Genomic DNA, 26350 nt, shown 5'->3' with positions numbered 1-26350 from the left:
CATCTTCACAGTACACACCAACATGGGCAGTGTCTTGTAAACATCTTAAAATACACACAGTGGGAAAGTGACCAAGATTCTGCATGTTCTATTTCAATAAAGGCAGCATAAGCAAAAATATCTGTACATGAGCAAAAGGAAAACACCACTTTATGCTTAATACATTATTTAGATTTTTTTTTTCTTCTTTTTGCTAATGTATTACCTGTTGTTCCAGGTGTTGTGTCACCAGATGGCACGAGCATAGTTCTCAAAAAGAAGTGCTATGCCGCCATTTAGCAGCAGTGGTAGGATCCCCTTCAGAACAGCCCAGGCAAAAAGCAGCCCTAGAAACTCAGTCACACGCACAGGGCAGCCACAGCTGAGGAATCACAATTGCGGGAGAGAGCTGAGCAGGAAGCGAGTTATGCCTGTGCAGTTCTCATGACCTCTTCACCTGCCGTACAGGGATTATGGCCAGGCTCACGTAGCTGATCGAGCGGCTGTGCTTAAAGCAAAGGGCACCTGGCACACTGCACAACCTCTGAGACAGGCGGCTGTTTCCCTGTAGTCAGGGTTCACTGGCTGACAAACATACGTGACATATTCCTGCAGAATTACAGGATGGTGAAACGAGCAGATGAAGAAGGAAAACTCATCTTCAACTTTAATGGCACTTCAGTCTGAAGAGAGAGAGATCAATAAAGTTTACCACTGCAAGAAATTAGTTGAGAATCCAGCCTCAGGTGTTGCATTCTCCGTGTCTTCCTGCAATAAACTTTTGAAAGACAGAAAGAAAAAAAAAAGCCAAGAAATCTCATAGTATTGAGAATGATAGAACAAGTTTTTGGTTCAATTTTCCCTGCTTACTTTCTTATTTGAGAATGTGTCATGAATACGATGTTTTTTTAATAGGAGAGGAAAGAGAGCTGATTCTTGGCTTTCCCCCAGCTGTACATTATTACTTGAGAGCAAATGCACTGGGCCTGTTTAAGTGTGCTCTTACATAAACTTGCTTTTAATTTGTTTGCTTGCCTTCCTGTTTTTCATGCATGTGAGATCCTTTATGCAACTGAAATAAGAAAAAAAAAAAGCCATAGCCAGGCTTTTAATGGTTTTATTCTCTTTGCTATCTGAAAAGACCATGCAAGATTTGGAAGAAAAAAAAATATACCACAGTGTGAACTGTGGGGTTGTGCAGGGACAGGAGTTGGACTCAATGATCCTTGTGAGTCCCTTCCAACTCAGGACATTCTATGATTTTATATGAAAATCCATTAAAAGAAAAAGCCAGTGTAATGTCCACAGGCACCTTTCCAAATATCATTAACTCCAGCGGACACGCACTTACCATTCAATGAAGTGAGTCACAAGTCTCAATTCATTTCACTAGGTGAATACTCATCTATTACTATACAGTAAACCATGATAAATAGAACTGTTCATGCTTTAAAACCCTTAAGATACCCCTAAATATTATTCCAGAAGACATCTGGTAAAATAACACTCATGGTGAGCACAGACACACTGGAGATCCCAATGAGGGACAACAAAGATAACGGGAGCCAGGAGAAGGTCCAGGGGGATCCTCTGCTGTAAGCACCTGGTAGAGGGGCTGGGAAGAAGACAGATTCTTCTCAGTGGTGCCCAGTGACAGGACAAGAGCCAAGGAAGGGCACAAAGTAAAATCAAGGAAATTCTGTTTAAACATTAAAATGCCTTCTTACTGTGAGGATTGTCGCACACTAGAACAGGTTGCCCAGAGAACTGCTGGAGTCTCTGTTCTTAGAGATACTCAAAACCTGGGCAGACGCAGCCCAAGAAAGCCATTCGGGCTTAGCGAGCTTGAGGCGGGGGGTGGACTGGGCAGCTCCAGAGGCTGCTTTCACTTTCAATGATGCAATTGTCAAGTCTATTAAAAAAAATGGATGTACCTCGCATTAATACTGGGAACAGATAGTCTTCCATCAAGGCAAAGTATGCAACTCAAGAAAATTGGAAGTTTTACTGCTTTCACAGAAAGACATTTCTATGTGTTGATGCATTGTTCTTGATGTTTGGGTTTCCATGTGTACCATAAACTATCCCCAGAGTTCATCAGGGATTTAAAAATCTTTGTTTCTGTTTCCAGCAGAATATGAATTATTTTAAGTACTTTTCAGTCACTTGAAACTCTGTTAATTTCCAAGTTTTAAGAAAGCTAAATAAGAATAGAATCATAAGGTTACACAGCTTTCTGTGACACATTCTACCCTTAAGCTGTTCTAACACAACAGTTTAATAAATGTTCTCAGTTTCAGAAGAGTGGTATACTTGATCACTCCTCACTTTGTTTTGCGAATATTAAGTATAACCAGTGACAATCCGTAAGCGAACTGCAGCAATAAACCCAGAACTTAAAATCACTCCCCTCAGCACTGTGGAAGCATGAATCCTCTTACAGTGACAGGAGAATGATATTTTAACACAACCCATTCAAATCAATTTTGGGAAAAAAATGGCAACTTTACAATTTTATATTTGAGAACAACTTGGGTTCACACCTGGAAAGGCCCACTGCTTTTATAGCTATTTCTCACAGTACGTAAGTGTTCTTTTAATTCAGAAGGATCATTTCAGTAGGCCCTAAGGCCCTGCAGTGCATCAAGTAAAGAACTTAATGCAAGTATTCTCATCAGTATAGCAAATGAATCACCAGTGGAATTTAAAATAGAATTAAAAGCTACACCTTCCTCTGCCTGTGTAGCTTCAAAATGCCTATAGTTGTTTCTACGCAAAATAAATACTTTTAGATTACTCTATAGTTACCTAAAGTGTTGATTATATACAGACAGCAAATAAAGTATATTAATTTTGTGTAAATCAAGATTTTATGGTTTATTGCATTTGTTTACAATTTTTGTGGTGGAGTTTTTGGTGTAGCTTGACCTGAAACTATTGGACATATCTACTTTTTTTTTTTCCCCAAGATTCAACTCTTCTGTCACACAGTGATCAATTCTTTACATTCATCTTCTGTAGCGCTCTCAATTCCAGTTTTCCAGAGTTCAGGAGTACTAACACTATTCAAAAAATACAACTTCAAATATACCTATACAAACAGACAAACTAAACAATATTGCAGATAAGGCTACTTTTTTTTTTTTTTTTTTTTTCTTTTCTTTTTAATACATATATAAATTTGTTTAAACCAGGCACAAAGAACTTTGGAACACACAATACTGAAAGCCACCTATGATAATCTTTGAAGGTTAGGTGTTCGCAAATCCCACAGTCAAGCATTCGTCCCTATAGCTTTAACAATGAATACACAGATCATTTATTTCCCCAGCACTTCAAGTGAATTGTACCTTAAACACAGTGGTTCTAAAACTGTACCATATTTAGCAGAGTAAGACAACAGATGAGCTAATTAAGTGCTACCATGCTCTATTCATCTGTGTGCTTTACTTCTCCACAGAGCTGACTGCTCAAAGGCCAGTCCCACCTCAGAGACAAAACACGCACAGCTGAGCTGAGAGCAGGCAATGGCACTTGGGTACAGCGCCGAGCTTCATTGTGGAGCATGACAGTAAAAAGTACCGGCTGTGACAATCAGGGAACCCATACTTACTCATATAAATTAGGAAAACTGCATTATCAAACTGTACTTTTATGTGAAGTTCAAGCACAAACATTTTGCAATATTCCAAATTCGCCAGAAAGCTCTGAAGAACGCACCTCCAACTTTAAAGATGTATAATTCTGTACATTCAATTCCACATTAAATCACAAAACAATCATTTGCTTTTCAGCCACCTGTGAATTTAACAAAAAATCTTCACGATTTTAGATTAGCAAATGCATTTCCAACCTACAGCTTTGTGTAATATTACTAATAATACGTCTTGTTAAAGAAATTATCTTAAAACAAACATACGATATATACTGTGGGTAAGGGACACAGTGAACACATTATTTCCGTTCTGTCTAACAAATACCTAGTGATTATGTGCAGTGTCTGAATGCTGATGTTAAAAACTAGGATTCCTGTTCTTCCAGTCCCATTCCACTTGTAATGAGAATTAGAACCTCAGAAGTGCACATACAACATGGACTGTGAAGAGTACAAATTAGTGCTTGTTCCACATAGGTGTTGCTATAGGTCCCTGTGGAGCCCTTTCAACAGTCACAAATTCATCAGGGTTGTCAAAAGCTTCGTAGTGGATTAATAAATCTTGAATAGCACACTCCTCGATCTGAAAGGAAAACATAAATGTATGTCAGTCACAGGTCCACATTTACACCAGTAGCACAATTATGAACTGTCTTTACTGGTCCTGAATGCATGAAGAAGTAGCAGATGAGGCCTTCAGACAACTGCTCCTCCTGGGAAACTTGAGTCACCCTGGTATCTGCTGGAAAGACAACTCAGCAGGGCACCAGCACTACAGGAGGTTTGCAGTGGTGAAAAGTACCTAACACAGATAATAAAGGACCTCATGAAGGGAAACACTCTGCTTGATCTCATACTTACACAGGAGGATTGGTCAGGGGTGAGAAGGTCAAGGGTAGCCTTGGCTGCAGTGACTGTGAGATGGTGAAGTTCCCAAAAGATGGGAACAATAGCAGGATAACAACCTGGGAGTTCGGAAGAGAAGACCATGATCTGATCAGGGACCTGCTTACAAAAAAGTCAGGGAATACGGCCCTGAAAATAAGAGGGGTCCAAGAAGTTGGTTGATTTTAAGGATCACCTCCTCCAAGCCCAAGAATCGTCCATATCAATGAGCAGGAAGCCAAGCAAGAGAGGCAAAAGGCTTGTATGGATGAAAAAAAGAGCTCCTAACAAAATACAAAGACAAAAAGGAAGCATACAAGAGATGGAAGCAGAGATAGGTGACCCAGAAGAAAACAGAGACACTGTCTGAGCATGCAGGAGCAGAATTATGAAAGTCAAAGCCCATTTGGAGTGAAATCTGGCAAGTGACATGAAGAGAAACAAGAAAAGTTTCTACAGCAGCAGGGAAAACATGGGCCCGCTGCCAAACGACAAAGGACATGGAAAAGGCTGGGGAATTAAGTCTTCTCCATTTTGGCCTTTAGTGGTAAGATCTGCCTTCAGCAATCCCAGGCCCCTGAGACCAGAGCTTGCCAGTATCACTGCAAGGCCACTCTGAAAAATAAAATTAATTAATTAAAAAAAAAAAAATCTTTGAAAGGCTGTGGCGATAAGGGTTGGTTCCTGAGGACTGGAAGGAAGCAAATGAAATGTCATTTCTATCTTCAAGAGCGGCAAGGAGGATCTGGCTGACTACTTACAAGTCACCCTCATCTTGATCCGTATAGAAGTGAAAGAGCAAGTGCTCCTGGAGGTCATTTCCAAACATATGGAGAACAAGAAGATGACTGGGAATAGTCTACATAGATTTATGAAGGGGAAATCATGCCTGCCAAAACCAGTAGCTTTCTATGGTAAGAATGCTGGCTTGGCGGATGAGAAGCAAGCAGTCGATGTTGCTTATCTGAACTTTAGGAAGTCTTTCAACATCCTCATACACAAGTTTAAGTATGAACTGCATAAATGGACAGTGAGACAGACTAAGAACTGGCTGAACTAGTGATGCCAAAGGGTTGTGATCAGTGGCACAAAGTCCAGCTAGACACCAGTCGCTAGCACCAACACTGAGATTGAGACTAGGGCCAGTACTGTTTAACATCTTCATTAATTACCCACATGATGGAACAGAGTACACCCTCAGCAAGGTTGCAGACAACACAAAATCAGGAGAAGTGACTGAAAAACCAGATGGTTGTGCTGCCATTCAGAGGGATCTCAACAGGCTGGAGAAATGTGCTAACAGGAACCTCCTTAAGTTCAACAAAGGAAAATGCAACATCCAGCTCTTTGGAAGAATAACCCCAAGCACCAGTAAACACTAGGGGTTGACAGACTGGTTGACAGCTTAGCATTAAAGGATCTGGGGTCCTGGTGGACAAGTTGACTAAGAACCAGCAATGCCCTCATGTGGCAAAGAAAGGTGACAGCCTCCTGTGCTCTACAAGGGACAGCACTGCCAGCAGATTGGGACAGGTGACTCTTCCGCTCTACTCAGCACTGGTGAGAAAGATTTGGAGTGCTGGGCGTACTTCTAGTAGAAGAGAGACATGGCCATACTGGACAGAGTCCAGTGAAGAGACACAAAAATTTTTAAGAGCTTGGAGCATCTGACATATGAGGAGACACTGAGAGCACGATGAAGGCGGAAGTATATAAATACCTGATGGAAGAGAGCAAAGACAACTGACCCAGGCTGTTCGCAGTAGTGCCCAGTGACAGGACAAGAGGCAATGGCTAGAGACATGAAATACAGAAAACTGAATTTAAGCATATTTTTTTTTTATTGTGAAAGTGGTTTGACACTAGAACCGGTTTCCAAGAAAGGCCATGGAGTATATGCTCTTGCAAGATATTCAAAAGCTGCCTGGACTCAGCTTTGAGCAACCTGCTCTAACTGACCCTGCTCTGAGTGTGGGTTTGGATTAGACCATTTCCCAGAGGTTCCTTTCAACCTCAACCACTCTCTGATGCTGTGAATGCATTAATCATAGACTCAATAGTCAATTTGACTTTCATAGACCTTCCTTATCAAGCAGCAATGTGAAGTTCTTATTAAATTACATTTAATATCACTACGTAAACGATACTAATGTATCAAAACATAATTAATCCTAAAAAGCGATCTCTGAAATAGCCATTGGAAACTCCTTGTGTTACTTCACAGATGAAGTAATTTAGTGCTTTACCTGGATCAAAGCCAAAGGTTTTTCTCTGCTCCTAATAAGAGCAGCTTCTTGCTGGAGCTCTTCCTCTATAATAGCTGAAAACATGACAGGTGCTATCACAGGAGATTTAGCTGGTGATGTTGCTAACCAAGGACTGCAAAAAAATACACAAATGACATCATGAAGCAACATGAAGAATAAGGTCAGCATAATACACAGAAACAAGCTCCAGAATTAAAGCTACTGTCAAACTTACTTAGGACTCTCCAGCTGTGGAGAATCCAGAACATGGTCTTCCAAACCTGGGCTACTTCTAGTGGTGCACCTGGAAAAAGGCAGGAAAGGAGCATGAAAGTCACTGAGAGAGCATTCTCCTACATCTTACTGTGAAGTACAAGTTTACAGTAGGCAATTACAAATTTGTAGGATTTTTCCAGAAGAAAGGCATTAGGATGTAATGCTCAATTTGTCTTTAAGTGTGATACTGTGACTAGAGAAGGCACTGATGCTCATTTCTGACTACCAGAACTTAATGGATTTTCAGCTTGAGCATTAATTCTGACATTTCCTAACAGTTGAGCACTGAACAAAGGTTTGTGTCTTTGTTGTTTGGGTTTTTTTTTAAAAAAAAAGTCTTTTTACATGTAAAATAATCAACTGAGTTATGCATCAACACCATTGACTATAAATGTTTGCAAATATGAAGCAAGTATTGCTTCAAGATAAAAAACAAACAAAAACCCCACAAACAACTCTCCTGTATTCAAATTAAGCATTTCATGTGAAAGAACCAGTGCTGCAGTAGCACTAGCAAATTATTTCCTCAAGCATAAGCCCAGAAATCAGCGACCTTTAGTACATATTCTGCAACCACCTCCCATGTTCATAAGAACAGCATAAGACTAGAATTAACAGAATTGGGGAAAAAAATAAATAGTACTGAAATATCAGAGTTCCCAACAGGAAGATATTTTATTCAGTTGCATAACATTAACTTCTCAACAAAATGAAGTCACATTTGTTATATTGCACTTCTTAAGAAACAAGTAGATGTCAGAAAAATCCTACATCAGTAGGAAGAGAGGGACCTATTCTTATTTAATACCTATCTCTGGCAATTTTTGTGTTTTCCAGAACTCTAAAAAAGTGTTACAGCATACTGTGCAATGCTAGCAGACTTTTTTTAACTATTCTGCAGCAAGAAACTCTAATGGTGTTGGTATTTCAATAAATCACTCTCAATTTTCTTTAAGGCTTTCTCGTTAAGTGGCCATAAACTCTTGGAAAAAGAAGAAAAATCTATAGAAAGCTATTAGAATTCCAGTAACTGCTAACTCCTCTGCCTGGAATATTTTCCCCAGAACACAACTCCAAGGACAACAAGAACAATGATTCCTACCACTCAGCAATGAGAATGAACACAAATTTAACTGCTTAGGGAAAAAAAAAAATAAAACAGGTGTGTGTAAATATATGTATGTGTGTGTGTGTATGTATGTATGTGTATATATATATATATATCTGCAGCAATAGCTACAAGGGTACAACAGTGGACTTCAAAAGAGGCTTTCTACAGTGTCACTCCCTTGAATCAAAGCCAGCAGATACTCCTTCTCCCAGGTCATATTACTTCTGTGTTTCCACTAGGAAAGCAGAGTTCACGCTGGTCAAGATGATCCTTCCCCTCCACTTCCAGATATGAACAGGATAGCCAGAAGTTCACTGAATGCAGGGGAAAACAAAAAGGTGTGGCACTCTCCAAACTGGGCATTTCCAGATAACCACTATTCCAGAGCTTTGAAAGATCTGACACATGAAACAACAGCTCTATGGCAAGAGTGATCAAAACTGCTGTGCCGTTCTCCAGATCGAGTATCTATAATATATAGCTACAGTTCCTTTGTTTCAACCCCATTAATATCTAATGTTTTTTCTATAGGTGTTTAAGAGTAGTTAAAACTGGAAAAAGGATAGAAAAATCAGTATCTTGTAAATGTTGTGGGTTTTTTTTTCTATTTTATCTTTGTAAAAGAAAACCAATGGCAGGTTAGAGAATCCTATTTTATTTAAGAAAGGTATCAGGTCAAGCCAGATAACTGTGATAAATGAATATGGGAATTCTATAAGGCACTAAGTCAATTGCCACATAACCTTTTTTTTTTTAAAAAGTTGTTCATAACTTTCCTATCTAGCTAATTCCTTACTCACTTTACAGATGGGTCAATCATTATTTTAGAGAATAAGTTAACTAAAATAAATATAATTAAGTTAACACTGGTTAAAGCCAGAGTTCAAGCCAGTAGACATTATTAAGAGATGCTATTAATTTAGCAAAGGATAAAAATGAACAGCATGACTGTGGAACTGTATTTTGAAGTCCTGTATTTGAAAGAGAATAGTCCCACGCTGAAGTACAGACCAGGGGCTGGCTGGCTAGAAAGCGTAGCCAGGCAGGCAAAGGAAGTGATTCTTGTCTATGCTGGATTTGTTAGTCTACATACAGTATATCATATCCAGTTTTGGGCTCCTCAGTATGAGAAGGATGCTATCAGGCTGCAACAAGTCAAGTGGAGGGCCACCAAGATTAGGGGCTGGAGCATACAACAAGAAAAACTGTGCTTTGCTAATCCTAGGAGAAGGTGGCAAAGGGGAGATCTCATTGCTGCCTTCAACTACCTAACTGGAGGGTAGTGAAAAGATGCAGCAAAAATCTTCTTGAAGGTGCACAGTGATAGAATACGAGGCAATATACACAAGCTACAAAATAGGAAATCCCAGTTAGATATGAGGAAAAAGGAAAAAAAATCCCACTATGGGGATGGTCATACAGTGGAACATGTTGCTCAGACAGGCTGGAGTTTCTTCACACTTGGAAGTGGTCACAACTCAACCAGACCAGACCCTGAGCAACATGATCTAGCCTGACCTATTTTGAGCACAAGGCTGAACTAGACAATCCAAATTATTCTATGATTTCAACAGTAGGGGACTACTTTTTAGCTGAAGCCTAGATTAATCAGCTTCCAGCTTGTACTGAACTGGGAAGGAGGGAAGGAGGGAAGGAGGGAAGGAGGGAAGGAGGGAAGGAGGGAAGGAGGGAAGGAGGGAAGGAGGGAAGGAGGGAAGGAGGGAAGGAGGGAAGGAGGGAAGGAGGGAAGGCAAATGCAGCTTTTGCCTGCTGGTTTAAGAGCATGTTTGTACAGCTTACTAAATGCCTTTATTCTGGTGTCATTCCTAAACTTTATCTCTTTTTCCACCTGCTTTAATAATGCTCACCTTCTGGCCCATTTGATAGTAACCAATACCTATCCAGCCCATTTGACAGCTACGCTCTTCTTCCCACTCACAATCCAAAGAACTCATAGCACTACTATAAATGAATCCAAGTAGATTAACAAACCTGTTTCAGTACAGATAAAAAATTCTTTCCAGAGTAAGACTTCTAAACAAACAAATGAACCAAAAAAACCCACCACAAGAGACATTTCAAAAAACTGGAATTAATAGTTCTAGTGTCACAGCACACTCTAGTGATCAATTAAAAAATAAGTTTAAATACCCGTGTCATCTCCCTCAACTTCAATGCATCTCTAAAATGTAGGAAGCAGTTCAGATATTTTGAAGCTGTTTGTACATCTGTACATCTGTGTTTCTTACTAGCAAGACACTCAGTCCAGATATTAAACGAGCTGCAGATATTTCAACATGCTAGATTAATTCCTCAGCTGGCATCAAAATAACTGTAAGAAATGGAACAGACGGGAAACGGGAAGCTACCTTATACAGAAAAAATGGAAAAAAATCCTCAAAAATACAGAACTTGGAAAACTGGAAGTCTTGAAAATTAAAGACTGATGTAGAGACATAAGTGGTTCTGCATGGAAACAAATAAGCCAAGTATCATCAGCACTAAACCAACCTGATTAACTCAGTTGGCTGAACTTGCCTTGACTCCTGCACAGCCACCAATATGTCCTAGCACTCAGCTCCCTGGTGTTTCTTGAGGATTTGCTCATTTGAAGCCAGTTCAGGTCCAGTGCCTCCCTGATCTAATGACTATTCTCAAAAAAGAAACACAAAGCCCAGTCTCCTGCAGAACCTCTTGGGTTTTGCTGTACCATTTGAGTCATGTACTACTCATTAGCTCATTATTAGCCATGCCAGAACCAGGCCATTCCCACACGAAGCCACAAAGACTCGTTTCCACTAAGGCTCTTCACTGCTCCCTGAAGTAACACAGTGAAGACAACCCCGGCTGCCACAACAAAGTTAAATCACGTCAGGCCAATGTTTTTAGCTTGGACAATGAGCTACACAAGCACAGCTGCACAGTGTAACTCCCACGGCTGAGCTGCCCCTGGAAACAATGCAGCCACATCCACACAGCCCAGCTTTTGGACTGATCTGCCTTGCGACTGAATCCAGGTCACATCTCCACATTCATGACATGCTTCATCTACAGAAAATTTCTGGGTTGCATAAATTGAAAGGTGACAGTATATGGAAGAGTGTTTACGCAACCACTGAAAATTCCTCCTCCAGAGACTCAAGAAAATTGTCACTTTAGTTCCTGTACAGTTTATCAAAAAAAAAAAAAAGACAAAGCAGGAACAGTAGCAATGCAGATATCTTCAGTGTACCATTAGCAAGTTTGATATGAACAGATGAGGATTACTTATGCTCTACACACATGCTATTTCCTTTCCTTTCCTTTCCTTTCCTTTCCTTTCCTTTCCTTTCCTTTCCTTTCCTTTCCTTTCCTTTCCTTTCCTTTCCTTTCCTTTCCTTTCCTTTCCTTTCCTTTCCTTTCCTTTCCTTTCCTTTCCTTTCCTTTCCTTTCCTTTCCTTTCCTTTCCTTTCCCTTCCTTTCCTTCAAAAGGAACAGGTAAGGCTGTGGATAATTCACCTTCACAGAAATAGGCCTTGAATGCTGCACGCAAAAATCAGAGCCTACTGTAACAGGAACTGCACAGTCAAAGAATGAAATTACCTCAAACCAGAAACACAACTCCTAACTTTCAGATGGATGAAGTAGTCACCCTGGCTCTTTATACCTAATAGAGGGAAATAAGCAAGCTCAGACACAATTCAAAACAACCTGAAATAGCTCTGGAAGTGCTGTCATCTAGGCTCCCACTGGCTTAATGTATCGTTTTCAGACAGCTAACATATTAGGCCTGGATTTAGCTCAAATAATCCACTTTGGGAGTGTGCAGACTGGCCAGACTGCATAGACTAGACAGAGCAATGCAAAAGGAAAATAAAGGACTTTATGAAGATGACAGAGTAGGTGTGACAAAGCTATAACAGCATCCAGTGCAAATTCCCTTATCATCAGCCCTTGTCATCTCCCATATGATGAAAAGCTTTATTATTTTGCTAGCAACAAAATTAATGACACTTGGTTTTCTGCAGATTTGTACTTCATGTCCCTACATCTCCACTCACCACAATAAATTCAGCTTTATCTCTCTGTTCCTGAAGAATATCCACACATCACACACACTGTCCACATCCCTCCTACCTCTCTCCTCTAACACCATCTCACACACAAAGTTTCTATATTTCAACCCTCATTTTGATCTTTATCTACCAACAGGGCACATACTACCTCTGTCCTAGGGAAACATCAATTTCTATACAAGTTGAGCAATCAAGAGGAAGGCCCAGCAGAATTTTCTTTTCCTTACAAACAGTTTTTGGAGGGGGGTGGAACAAGAGTTCATAAGCAAAACTGGAAGGTAATGGGTGTCAGGTCTCCCTGTGCACCAACAGGCTCTGCAAACTCTTCTCACTCAGTGCAGCTGTGTAAACTTGAGTCAGGTTGCTATGAACAGCGCAGAGTTGTATGGAAGAGCTGTGTGAAAGCTCCTGGGGTCTGTCTCCCTCTCTTTGATCAAGAGCCGCACTTAAGCTCAGTCCCTCAGTCTTAAACCTTTCGTGAGCTATGCTGCAGCTATGCCCAAGCCCAGCCTTGCTGTTCCTGAGCCTGACTGGACTTGTAGGTTGGACCTCAAGCCTGCCTCGTCCCAGAGGACATGTCTGCAACTACTGACTGTGGCTCGCCCTGGTTCCCATCACAGAGCCTGCCCTGCTCATCTCGCTCCAGCACAGTGGGGCCGTCCCCCTGCCAGGGAGGTCACTGCTGTCACCCCTGCTGGGCAGCTACCTGTGCTGCTTCCAGACCTTGTGTGGAAAAGCCTGTAACATTTTCAGCATTTAAAGTTACTGATGATGGGGGAATCCCTAACATTCTGTGATTCTGTGAAGAGATGCAGGTGGGTGAGCAAGTCAGTGAGGAGCAAGACTGAGATTTCTTTCCTCAGCTAAGACACTTATTTTAACCCAAAACAGAGGTTTTATCGGAGGTAGAAAGAGGATGTGTGGCTAAAACTATTTGACCAAAGAGCAATATTTTCTAATAACTAGACATATAAATCACATGCACCTCAGAACAAGTTCTTGTTGTCCTTAGAATTGTAGTTTCCCAGTAATTATAATACACAGCCAGAACCAATGTATCAATATTTCAGAAAACCGTCTTAATCCATGAAAAATTGCACCTAAAAATTAAGTCAGTTTATAAGAAAACTCTTACCAGGAAATGCTAGAACTGTGTTTGAATAAACTGATTTTTATCTACTCAGTGGTTACACTGAAATACTCCTAAGCAAACTCTGTTTCATGCATGCCATACCTGAATGCTAAGAAATATCTAATTTCTACAGAAGCTAGAAAATACAGGTTTATCAGTTTTATACATAGATATACAAATGCACACACACACAAACATATTTTGTTTGGAGCCCAAAGTGTTTGTGTTCATATACAGACACACACACACGTGTCCATATATATGGACAAAACCACTTTGAACCTCAAATAAAATATTAGCATAGGCATTAAATTGCTTTAGTCTTTAAGCTTCCTATTCAGAAGAGTATTCTGTTCACAAAATCCCATTAACAGAATCATTAAAAGAATGCTTATGGGATTTTTTTTTTAAATGACAATTTTATCCTTTCTTACTTCAGCAAAATTTAAGCAGATTACTATGGTTCTTGCATAAAGTTTGATAAATTAGGAAAAACTGCTCTCTTACCTTACGGTGTTTTGGACTGATGAATCTTCAGTTCCTTTATATCCAGCTCTTTTGATACCAGTGCCAGGTGAATTGTTTGCACTCATACATTTTTCTTCTTCCATTACAAGATCACGGAATGACTTTGGCAAAGCAGAATGTAATCCAGACGACCTTTAATTAAAAAAAAAAAAAAAAAACACACAACAACAAAAAAACAATAAGAACAATTAATTTTATACTTGCACTTTTCAAGACTCCATATTGTTCCATGATTCAGATGGCAAAAGAGGGTCTTTTCAGTTACTAAAAGTAAAAATGCAATATTACTTAGCTTTCGTATCTCACCATTATGCCTGCTAGACCTCATTCATTAAATCAAATCACTTGGGATCAAATAGGTAAACGTCAGAAAATAAATATCTATGAGAACAGAACAAGCCAGTAGTATGGGAGTTTCATTACGACAAAAACAAAACAAAACAAAAAAACCCACCACACAACACAGAAATCAACAACAACAAAAAATCCCTCTCTCTCTTCTCCCCCACCGACACCTTGTCTCAGAAAAGCTGTACCTTTTCTAACAGTATTATTCCTTCAAAAGTATTCTCATGAATCACACAACACTCTTCATCCTAATTCTCCTAGTTCACCTCGATGAAAGTCAAGTATAGTTGATCTTTCCCCAAGATACTGAATGAGTTACTCATGCCTGCCAGAAGCTCTATAAATCTACACTGAAATTCATAAAACTTATATGTTTAGTTTCCTTTTACTTGCCCAAGTATAATGTGCACTGTTACTGAACCAGAGCCTGAGTATTATTTTTCAAAAACAAACCAATATGAAAATACAGCAATTTAGCATCATAGTTATCCTGTTCTGATCCAAAAGCTTTTTCATTTACAGAATTCAAGGCGGTTACCATTAGCCTTTCCCTTACCCAGCCACACTTCGGAATTTATTGCTCGTACATTTGCTTGACATTTAATTTTACTAAGCATAGCATTTCCACTCATTGACAAACATACAAAAAATATATTGGAAGAATAGATCTTCTCATTACCTACTCAAAGAAATAAAAGATCAATTATAAACACTACTGAAGTAAAACAAGCTTTCTATACAATGCTAGTTGTTTATGTAGCTACCATAGCAATGAAGTATTAGAAGCCAACAGACTTTCAAACTACATGTAGGCGGCATACAGTTCGTGTCAATAAGTATGAGAGAATTAAAACATTGCAACATTGCATCCAAAATCTTAAAACAAAAGCATCTGAAAGTCATATATGATGTCTACACTCCATGCTAGACTACCTGGGCTTTAGTTTGGGTTTGTTTTGTTGTTTGTTCTAAATACTGCCTGAGTAGCACAGAAGCCACAGATAGTAGAATGGAACCTCCAGATGCTCAGAGTCACTTTGTACATCCTTTGTTCCTACCACCAGCTGGCACACAAGAGTCTGGGCAAGTGTTTGACCAAGTAGGCAAATCATTTCCTTGGGATCTGCTCTCACAGAAGTTGCTTCTGTTTCTACCAATTTAAGTAGCCTACTTATTTTCATGAAAATTCTGTACTGTAATGAGATCCACTTGTAACACATCACCGAAGAAAAAAAAAAAACAACACCCATCTCCCTCAGTCAAAATAAGTTCAGAGAACTAACAAAGTTAATGCCTAGCTTCTTGCGTGACATACTCTTAAAGTATTACTGGTGAGATTTTCCCCACCCCACTCCCCTTCTAATTTCCACTTTTCTTCAAAGGAGAAAACATAGGTTCAGTCCCCCACAAAATACAAAACCAGAGGTTTATTTTGGTGGAAAAGGTAGGAATTGTTTTTGATAGAGTCTGTCTTTCAGTCAACCAAAAAAAGAGCCAGAAGGTTCCACACCCGTCTGGCAAGTGAGCTTGCGGCACATCCAAGATTAAGATCTCATTTCATGGGAACACAAGTTCTATGGCTTTGACTATGTTGCATGTGTGGAAAGTTCAGTCTATTGCCAAATGCACTTTAATGGTTCATTGCGAATTTACAGAATATAACTTTGCAAATTTAATATTAAAGCAGATGAGTGACACCATACTACCTTACATACAAAAATACTTCGAATGACTAGCAGGGGCAATCACATAATTGATGGCTTGCCTAAAGCAGCTTAACCTTTATTCAACAAATGCTCTTTTCCAGCAGCTAGGCATAATTTTAAATACTCATATACTTCCCACTGGTTCTTTGCTTGAACTCTTGAGCTACGGCATTTTCCAGATCAGCAGCCAGAGGACCGCTGCAGAGGAATGTACAGAATCATGTGTGGTCACCACACAAGCATTAGACTGGATTCCACCCTTCTGAAGTACACCCGAGCCTTTCCACTTAAGATGGTTTGTGTAACACAGCAGAGTTGATACTTCCAAAAACAGTTTAATCAGAACCTTAAGACCACAATATACTTTTTGGAGATAGTTACCTAAACATATTCAAAAATCAGTCTACATTTGCTTTTTAAACACAAGAGCAGTTCATAGGAAATTGGTAGTTCAAAGTTAAATAACACCCAAGAGGTAAAGAATTATCTCTCAGAGAGTAGATGAATAGCATGAATAGTCAAACTATTCAGATGTCAGATCAAGAGTAATTTATCTTACACTGAAAAACAGGACTTCAGGAACAACAAAAAAATAAACCCTTGCGAGGAGCCCCCGATAATTAGATAAGCTATGTGATATCCTCCAAAAGCTACTTCAGGTTTTGTTGTATCAAAAAGTTGTGCATGAAAGGAAAAAGGGAAAGACCAGCCTGGAGAAAGACAGACATCTTATACAAACATACTCATGCAGAGGAGTTATAGCTCCTTCCCTTCATATCCAAAGTCTGTCAGAGACACGTAAAACTACTGCTAGAAAATGGCAAGTAAAACAAAAAATTAATTTAACTGATGATATTTGAGATGACCGGTTGAAAACATCCACAAAATGCCTACACTAGTGATCACTGACATCAGTCCGTGCCATAACATGGTAAGTCTGGGGAAGTTCCTTTGAAGACTCCAGAGAAGACCCACTTGGGACCGCAGGTCCTAGTCCACCTCATTAGTGGCACCCCTGGCCAGCGGCAGCTCTCCTCCCTCATCAGTGTGGACACCCCTTGGAGTCCCCCATTGGGTAGCATTCAAGAGCCTGGCTTCCCTGGTGCTGCTGCGCTGCGCCACTGATGGGTAGAAAGGTGGTGGATTTGTAACAACACGTAAATTAGTGTGTGAATGAGCCCATGTGATTTGTGTATGTAAGACTGTGTACATCATCACTGTAGATGTTAGGTTACATATTGTTTATGCACAATTATAACATTAGTAGTAAGATTAAAAAGAGTAGATGGATGATTTTTTTTTTTTTTTACTGAAATAAAAGATAGTGTAACGCATTATTTCCTGTGTTGGTCACCATCTGATTCAACCATCAGTCTCTCCCAGCAAATTTTAAGCCTCAGAGCTATAATTGCCCTGTGACACCTCCATTAGATATGCCACGTAACAAACTTGTTGCCTGACCTGCAGCATCACCTGTGTAAAGCAGATAGCGTGTTCTTTGGAACATTTGAGAGTATCAGCGTTAAGGATTCTGAAATTCATCCACTCATTAGAATTCAAAAGACAAATCTTGCCAACCTTGTTTCTCCTATTGTGAGGGTCTCAATTACAGTTCAGAGGTCAGGCAGAGTCTGACTCCTAGAGTACAAAACAACTCATTCAATTTTTTCTCTAAGACGAAAGCATGGGCTTTGCCCAATGTTATATCAGAATAACTTTGAGAGGCTTGGGGAATAGGAGATCTCAAATTTTGGTATTAGGTGCACATAGTTAAATATGTCTTCTTAATTTATTTTCAAGTCCTGCTTGTATGAATCAAAAGAATTCAACCTTTTCTTGAAGTCAGTTGTAATGTTGTGTGCTGGATTTTTTTTTTCTTTTAATCAGGTCATTTTCATAAATAACTATATAAATAATTTTCAGTTCATTTTCATAAATAACTATTGTAGTAATGCACCTCTATAGCTTGCAAGCTGGACAGTGTATGGCATGTAACTACTCTTTTTAGTCATAACCAACCCATGACATACAGATGACTACAGAGATTTCTTGCCCCTGCTTTCACTGACCCTTGGAGGAATCCCAGTCATCACTGCCAGAATCAAAATTTGAAGGACACTTCATGCCTCGCTACCTGGAATTCACTAAACAACTGCCCACCTCAGATCAGACTGACATGGTCCTTGACAGGCTCTGTAAAATACTAAGGTCCTTTAACCACGAGGCTGAATGTACTGCATGGCATCACTAGAGAAGCAAAGCTTGTTCTGATCACATAACTGGAAGTAGAATACCATTTTAGAACCAATTATTATCTGATATATAATGGATGCTTTGGGGATGATTACAAAACACTCTCACAGTTTTTCCGGTACATTAATGATAAATATTTTGAAAACCAGCTCTATTTTACCATTGTTATGTTCTGGGATATTACTGTTATTAGTATAGTCTTAAACTAAGGTAACAGCATACCAACAGATCTATGTGGAATCTCTAATAAATCTAAAGGCACTTCAAACTCAAGGTGCTGATCATAATAGTATCCACCTAAAAAAGACAGACAACAGATATATGAAATGGAGCAGAGAAGCAAGCAGTTCTAGACATTACTTTAAACCTTTTGACACAGAACGCCTCTCAGTAAGCAAACACTGCCAGGAAGCAGCCTATCTTTTCATCAGCCAGCTAGTGATGTGATTTTTTTTTTGTCTCCATACACTCATTATATAGCTAACAGGCTACATGTCTACTTTGAACATACAGGAACGTAACAGAACGGCAAAGATTCCAGGAGATGCTTGCTACTCTTATTTCTGAAAGGAGCAATCAATTCATACAAAGGATCACAGGAGACAAAGGACAAGGAGATGGCTCTAATTGTGGAAAATAAACCTATCCTTTCAAAGACAGACTCCTATTTTACTTTAAAATTTATCCAATACAAAAGGAAAACTACTACAATAGCATTTAAAACAGCTAAATTGTCAAAAAAAGAGTTCATTTAAAATAGAGTGACTGTGGTGAGTATGCAGCAAGCTTTGTTCCCACTGAGGCACAAAGAGTTAAGCTCTCGATAGAGGAGACTTATCACAACTCTTCTAGGGTACCAGTACAGAAGGAAGCTGCAATAAAAGCCTAGACCTTCTTGAACAGGGAAAGGGGGTGAATTGCCCAACATTTACCTGAGGTTAAGCAGATGCACAGAGTTATTTATTCTGTAATAATTGAAAACATTAAATTTACACAGCTTGCAACTTTTACAGTTATGCTTTCATCCAATAGAAGCTGTAAATGTGAAGAACAAAGCATGACTCAGGCTAGCACCTCATTACATTCATTGTTGTAAACCTGTTCATTGAACAGATGGTAAGCCATTTTTCTATTTGATACAGTGATATTAACTTGAACATTCAAATTGTGTGTAAGCAGCATTAAAAATCATTTAAAACCCATTATGCATCCTTCCACCATAAGAATTCTTTGCAGCATCTGTCACTCCCTCCAGTTCCTAGACAACTAGGTAACTTTCTTAACCTATAATTTCACTCTATTTTTGCTCTACTCCAAAGTAATTCTGGTCCTCTGCCCCAGGAAGACCTAACATTTTTCTTTATGTTTTTTGACAGATAAAAAACACTATTCATAATGGTTTTCAATAACCTCTTCTTGACCAAGTTTCAGAGCTTGTACTCAACCTTCTATGTTTCACTTTGATACCATCTGCAAATACCACATCACACACTGGCAAGAACCAGATGGGATGAAGTTTTCTGACTCACTATAGCAAGATTTCAAAGAACTGTGAAACTGCAACCACTGCATTTCACTGTCCTCTTCGAATTTCTGGATTACTACCAAATGTGGATACAAATAGTTCAACGCTAGTCTTTAATGAACAGAACCTAGGCCATTTTTATTTAAGAAACTGCTTCTAAGAGACTATTCAATGTAAAACCACTTCAGAGAAAAATAAGTGATATTTGATTTATAACATACCATGCATTCCCCAGTTTTGCAACTTTTGTAGGTGGGGGTGGTGTGGTTATCAGTGTAGTAGGCTCCATGCTGCTCATTACTGATCCATTATCTTTTGCTGCCAGGGCAATCATTTTCCTTTGCTTCTGAGAAAGCTTGATTCCGTGAGACGCCATTTTGCTGTGAATTGATATTGCAAAGACAGATGTAAGATCAGTGTCCTGTGAGATGACTCACCTTTAATCTTGACAAACGAAACTGAGAAATCTTTCCTAGACCAAAATACTTTGTTTGGAGTGCCAAAAGGGGAGTATAGGTATGGGGGAGGGGTTGGATGGCTGAGGAACAAAAGGAGGATCAAGAAATATCAAGAGTGACAGAAAAAAAGATGCCTCATAAAACTACTCTTCACATAGATGTCTACAAATGAAAACATCCAGAGTAGGAATCAAGTCTCCAAAAGAGATGGATTACCATCAGATTATTTTCTAATTTTGTGATATTTTAGAGACTGTCTGAAGCTTAGTTCCCTTAAACCAAAAATACTCATGTATAACAAATATATACAACGGCATACCACCATTCCTTTAATCTGTAATAATTTGTTTTTTAAATTATTTGGGTTCTTCAGTCTTGGCTGTTCTGTTCACAGCTTCTGAATCTTAGCTAGCCAGCAACCCTTTACTAAGCTCCAGGTCTACTGTCCTAGATCTCCTTTACAAGAATGACACACTTCAAAGGTCATGAAAGTCACCTCCAGTTCTCTTCCATATGCCACCAGTTAAGAAACACTAAGTTTAATCCACTGTCTCCTGAAAAAGTACATTTATCTCCCTGTATCTTTGGGATGGCCCTTCGAGCAAAGATCCACCCTTAGTTCTGTCAGAGGAAGAATTGTCAATATCAACACGTGGGTGCTGAGGGCAGGGGTCAGAGAATATGAGACAAGAAACAAACTTATCTATTACAGTACTAGTCCACAAGTAATTTACTAAGTGCTAGGGCCAATAATTAGTTCTTTTCAGTTGGAAATAGGAAAGCTCAGTAGAGCAGGCCACTGATTTTAGATAGTAGTTTACTAGCTCTTTCACATTTCAGCAGCTAAGATATGCTTTTGCAGTAGTTGACTGAACAAGGCTACAGTAAAATAAAGGGATAAATTTTGTATGCTCACAGAAAAACCATAATGAACTGAAGTAAACAAAGCCGTTCAAAAACAAATAGGACAACTTTTCTCCTGCTTTTTTTGAACTCTGAACTGCCTGAACCACTAAGTAAATTCATAATAGCCTGGTCTATCACACTTTTCTTTTATAGATTTTGGTTTTTTACCAACCCTGAATTTGCCTTTGGCATGGTTCCACTTTTCTGCATACTTTCTTCAATTTCCATGATGGTTCTAAGATCCATGGCAGGAGGGCTGGCAGGGCTAAATGAAAAACAAAAAGTTACCTTACAAGGCACTCACTTTTACTTAGATACCACAGTTCCAGCCTTCACTGAAATCTTCTAAATCATACATAAGATTGGTAACCGGATATATAATTTATGTCTGTTTCCTCAATTATGGTAAACCTCAAATAGAATGTTTCTGACAAAACTTTTATAAATATATACATATTTAAGAGCACACGATAAAAATAGTTTCAAGACTCATCATATTATGAAACAAAGAGATGTGAACTATGATTACTTTAAAAAAAAATAGATACCTAAATCCAGGATACTTATTTAGCAGTCAACTGCTCATGCTAAGTATTAGAGAGGCATTGCTCATAGCTCTTTCATGAAGGCTGAATTAGATCTTTCTTTGAAGAACAGGATTAAAATTATTTTACATGGCAAACCAGACACACTTTGCAAAGTTAGAGCTCTGTACAAACACCAGTAACATCCTCAAACTTTAGGAATCAGTTTCTTTTTCCATAAATTGCCTAATTTTAAACTTCCACAGAAATTTCTAAGTTTTATGTAAAACTCTAAATTAAAACCTGTGTACGTAAAGGTGTTTGTAAACTAAGCTGCGTTACTAGATGCAAGGTCAGGCTTTAAAACAAACTACAAGCAGCACTCTGTCTTTTCTTACATAAACTCAACTGCCATAATTAACCAGTGAATTAACTGCTAGGAGGTCACACCAAACCCTGTCATCACTGCACCTCCACAGTAGTTCAACCAAATACACTACAGTATTAATCCTTTAAACATTCTATACAACAGTGCTGCTTGATTTTTCCTGACATCACACCAACAATACTAGAAAAAGAAAAGAAAGAGTTCAAGGGAAACTCATACAGGCACAGCGACACTACAACAAAGTCCTATGGTTTTATTTGTTTCCCTTCCATGCAATCCTCTAAACAATGTTTGAAAAGAACTCCAAGATAGCAGATGAAGGTGGAGGTTCTTCAGACCAGGCTAAAGACCAAAGATTTGGTTGTGGGATGTGTTACCCTCTCTGCATAGACTAGGTTTGCATAAATACATAGCGAGAGAAAACACAGATTTCTAATGGACTCCGCTCACCAAATGATACACTTCAGAGTTGCAGCTTTTAATTTCTACAGCTGTATCATCTGTATTAACAAAGGTCATCAGTCACAAACCAACAGAGCCTGGGTAAACTGCAGGAAAATATCACTATATGATTCCCTAAATCCTTAAAATCTTCAATATTCAACCGTTATTGACAACTATCAAAGACAGGACACCAGGCACGACAGACCAAGAAGCCCTTCTTAAAACAAAGATATTAGAAGTCTAGTCTAGACTGGTAGCACTTAAAAAAAACCTATGTTTTTCTTAAAGAATAATTTAAAAAATGTAACACTTATTACACTACCACAATCTTTAATTCACATGTCAAGTAACATATGATCATTTTGAAGAGCAGATAGCTTTTTAGTCTGAATAGAATATTACTACTATTCACCACCAAGTGTAGAACAGTGATTGTAAGTCCAATAGGTACCACAGGTAATACTCCACCTGAAACTGGTTGCTAACCAGTTGGGAGAGCTTGCAGAGCTGTTTCTGGCACCGGGAATGGACTGTGGAACAGACTGTGCCAATGCTGATGATCCCTTGTATGACTTAATCTCCTTGCTAGGTTGAGGGGGTTTCATTCCCTGACTGCATGATTTGTCCCTCATCTGAAAAAAAAAGACAGAAAAATATTGAATAAATATACTCACATTCTTTCATTTAGGGAAAAAAAAAAAAAAAAAATCAAACAGCGATGCTACAAACAACTTGAATGACATGTAAGTAAAAAGATTATAAAGGATACCTCAAAAATAGCAATAATGTAGTGAATCTCTGATCAGTCTGCTATTAATATTTGTACTTTTGTTTGTTTGTTTCACACTTCTCCTTGAATCCTGTACATCCAAATATGCTTCTTGATAGCGGAAAATTCACTCAGAGATATCCACTTCTAAGGCTTTAACACTTAACATAGGCACAATTCTCTCAAACTTATTTTGCTTTGCCAGTTATGCCTCTGTCATCCTGAACCATACTTCCATTCAACTATAGTAGTCAAAGAACAGCAGGATCTTCCTGGAGTTTTCTGGCTTGTTTGGGGGTTTTTTGGACTCCAAACTTCAGATTTACTTTGCATTTCAAAAGAATTAAAGTATTTACATAATTGCTCTTTTGGTTCAAAATTTCCTGAACACTACAGGATAGAAAAGTTCTTGCTACTGTACCATTTGAATAAATCACCCTTAGAAGATTTAATAGGGAATACTATTTTTGTTTGTTTATCAGACAAGCAATAACTACATAAAGTTGTCTACTCCATTTTAAGGAAAACAGCTCCTTAGACACACTCCAAAATACAAACACTGCTTTTCATGGACTAGATAAACTCAAACAAATAAATTGCTAGGAAGATAGAAATCTAACCTCGGTCCTTTCTGGATGAAATGTTTTTGTGAAGTCAGGGGACTGCACGTCTCTGGGGCTTCCCACTCCTGCGTAACTACCTTCAGAGTCAGATGTTAAGAATTCTGGAAGCGATTCTACAGAGTTAGTTTTATCCAGTTTTACTGAGCCTAGGAAATAGAGAGAGTAGAAGCAGTAAATCATGAGAGCCCGACTAAACAATGCTTAAAGAGAAACAAAAGTTATTCAATCCATATGATGAATACAAAATAACCGAAATTTACCTAGGCCAGTGTACTAGACTGTAATAAATATTAGCAAATTTAAGACTACCTTAAATATTTTTTCAGAATAAGATTACTCCCAGTTTTCTTTCTCTTTCTTACAAAAGAGATTACTTTTGCAAAGTAACAGTGATACTCTTCTGTTGAAAATGAAGGCTGCTACCACCTTTTCAATCAACAGTGACTACTTTTATTTTTTATATTCTAGAAAAAAAAAAATAGCAGAAATGTCCCACTTATTAAAACCAGATGGGAAAGCGCCCATTAACTTTATTGGATAAAATACATGCTTTTACAGAATCTGAACTTTGGGCATAAGCTTAATATGACAAACAGCCTTTCAAACAAAACTTAATCTTCAAACTTCATTATTCAAATTCAACTATGGTGTTCACTAGAAAAGAAATCATCTTTGCAATATTTCTTTACTGAAACATAGAAATAGCATTGCATATTAAACTTCATGGTCTGTTTTTATACCTGAAAGGAACTTCTTTCCCACTGACCTGTAGAGGCTGGACTCTGAATAATATCTGATAGATTATATCCTCCAGAGCTGTCGGACCGTTTCCGTGGCTTCTTTTTTGCCTTAGTTTTTGCTTTTTTGAAAAGAGCTTCCCTATTAAACAAACAAATAAAAAAACAGAAAGAAAACAAGAAAAAAGAGAAGCCAAAGAACTTGACCTTCAGAACTATCAGTGTCAATGTAAAGTTTTTCAGTCAGCAGCAGCAGTTATACTTCAAGCAGTAATACCTGGTCCCACCACCTGTCACTAGCTGCTTGTCCCCACTCTGCTTATGCACTTGCACAACTATTTAGCAAATGATTTGGGGGGCAAAAAAAATCCAGGAGGAAGAGAAAAAAAAAAATCTTCCCAGTCTATATGTAGTCTCAGGTCTAGTACACTGCATAAAGAATTCTGCTGAGACAGGGAATGATACAAGAGCTGCATAGGCTGGCATTGAAACCCAGGCCAGATTAAACCTGATACACAGTACAGCAACTGACTTAAAGCAAATTACATCCAAGTCTCCACTTTTTCGCCTCTTGATTTCTCCTAATTTAGTGAAGTTCAATAAACTCCACAGTTGGTCTCATTTTTCCCCAACACAAATACTGCCACCAAGCTAATACTACTTCTGCAGTAAAGCAGGTATGTGGTCATGTTACCAAAATGTCATGTGTTCCTATATATAATATCAGGATGAGTGGAATCAAATAAAAGGCATCTTTCATTTTAACAAAACCATTAATACTAGAAATTCAGAATTATATGAATTACAGCCACTGTAACCCTATTTCGAAAAGCTTATTTGAGCAGCTTTTTGTGGAATTACTACATATGTACTCATTAATTCCTGCATCAATACTGTAACCTTACAATATCTGAGTTTTATTTTAAATCCATGGACAGCCCTATTCCCTCAAGGCTATCATCTAGCCTTTAAAAACACTAAAAGGCTTGAAGCCTCTTAGTTCCCTTGATCTACTACTAGTCCTTATCTGTACTAGTTCATTTAGTATAACTTTGCTTGACACATGGGGTCAGAACAGTCATCACAGTGACATCATATTTCACTATTTGGAAGCACGTTACCAAGTCATCCTACCAAATTAACTTGTCATAGTTGTGATATCATAGTCAATTTGTTCAGTTCAAAACTGTACCAAAAAAATCCAGTTGTAATTTTATTACTTGTTTGTCAGAGAAGAGCAGCATATTAAGTCTGACAAGACTTTACAGCTTCTATTGCTCTCACCTTTATGTCTTCAAAACAAAAAGACAGAATACCAGAAGTCCACAAAACAGCCAAGGCCAAAGTACATGATCTACAGTTGTTTGGATTACATTTTCTAACACTTTTTAAACACAGGTCACTTGTTTTGTTATTCTACAGCTAGATAACAGCCACTTTAAACTGACAGATTAAAAACTCATGTATAAAACTTTCTATTTTGCATGACAATGATGTTAATATTAAGAAATGAAGATTATCACAATTGTCCAGACACACCTGTAGTACATGAAAATTAGGGGTTTTTTCCTCTTTTGATTTCTCCTAATTCAGCAAAGTTCAATGACCTCCACAGTTGGTGACATACACAGGTACCTTCCTCACATGCACAATTCCCAAAAATTACTGTGATTGCCTGTTTTGTTACCTTTGCTTACACTCTACTTGCAATCGACAAAAGTGCTCCTCTGTAACTATAGCATTTAAAAAGACTTAGGGAACAGAGAACAGTCTTTGAAATCTCAATTTCTCCTGTTTCTTAA

The 26350-nt window shown here is 38.5% G+C and overlaps 1 protein-coding gene across 2 annotated transcripts in view; it reads right to left on the bottom strand.

Annotated features, from left to right (window-relative positions):
- Window positions 1-2049: 2049 nt before the first annotated feature.
- Window positions 2050-26350, bottom strand: part of IBTK (inhibitor of Bruton tyrosine kinase) — a 58910-nt gene continuing 34609 nt past the window's right edge. For both annotated transcript variants that reach the window (XM_082047572.1, XM_082047573.1), the window contains exons 21-29: window positions 24578-24690; window positions 23809-23957; window positions 22888-23051; window positions 21236-21328; window positions 19921-20079; window positions 13847-13999; window positions 7001-7069; window positions 6766-6898; window positions 2050-4217 (exon numbers count right to left, since the gene is read on the bottom strand). In XM_082047572.1, the coding sequence (XP_081903698.1) occupies window positions 4092-4217; window positions 6766-6898; window positions 7001-7069; window positions 13847-13999; window positions 19921-20079; window positions 21236-21328; window positions 22888-23051; window positions 23809-23957; window positions 24578-24690 (1159 nt within the window). In that variant the 3' untranslated portion in view covers window positions 2050-4091. The remainder of the gene's footprint in view (window positions 4218-6765; window positions 6899-7000; window positions 7070-13846; window positions 14000-19920; window positions 20080-21235; window positions 21329-22887; window positions 23052-23808; window positions 23958-24577; window positions 24691-26350) is intronic.

This window comes from Streptopelia decaocto (assembly GCF_964273445.1).
Source record: "Streptopelia decaocto genome assembly, chromosome: 3".
In the NCBI taxonomy this organism is placed as follows: domain Eukaryota; kingdom Metazoa; phylum Chordata; class Aves; order Columbiformes; family Columbidae; genus Streptopelia; species Streptopelia decaocto.
This window is presented reverse-complemented; position numbering and strand designations above follow the sequence as displayed.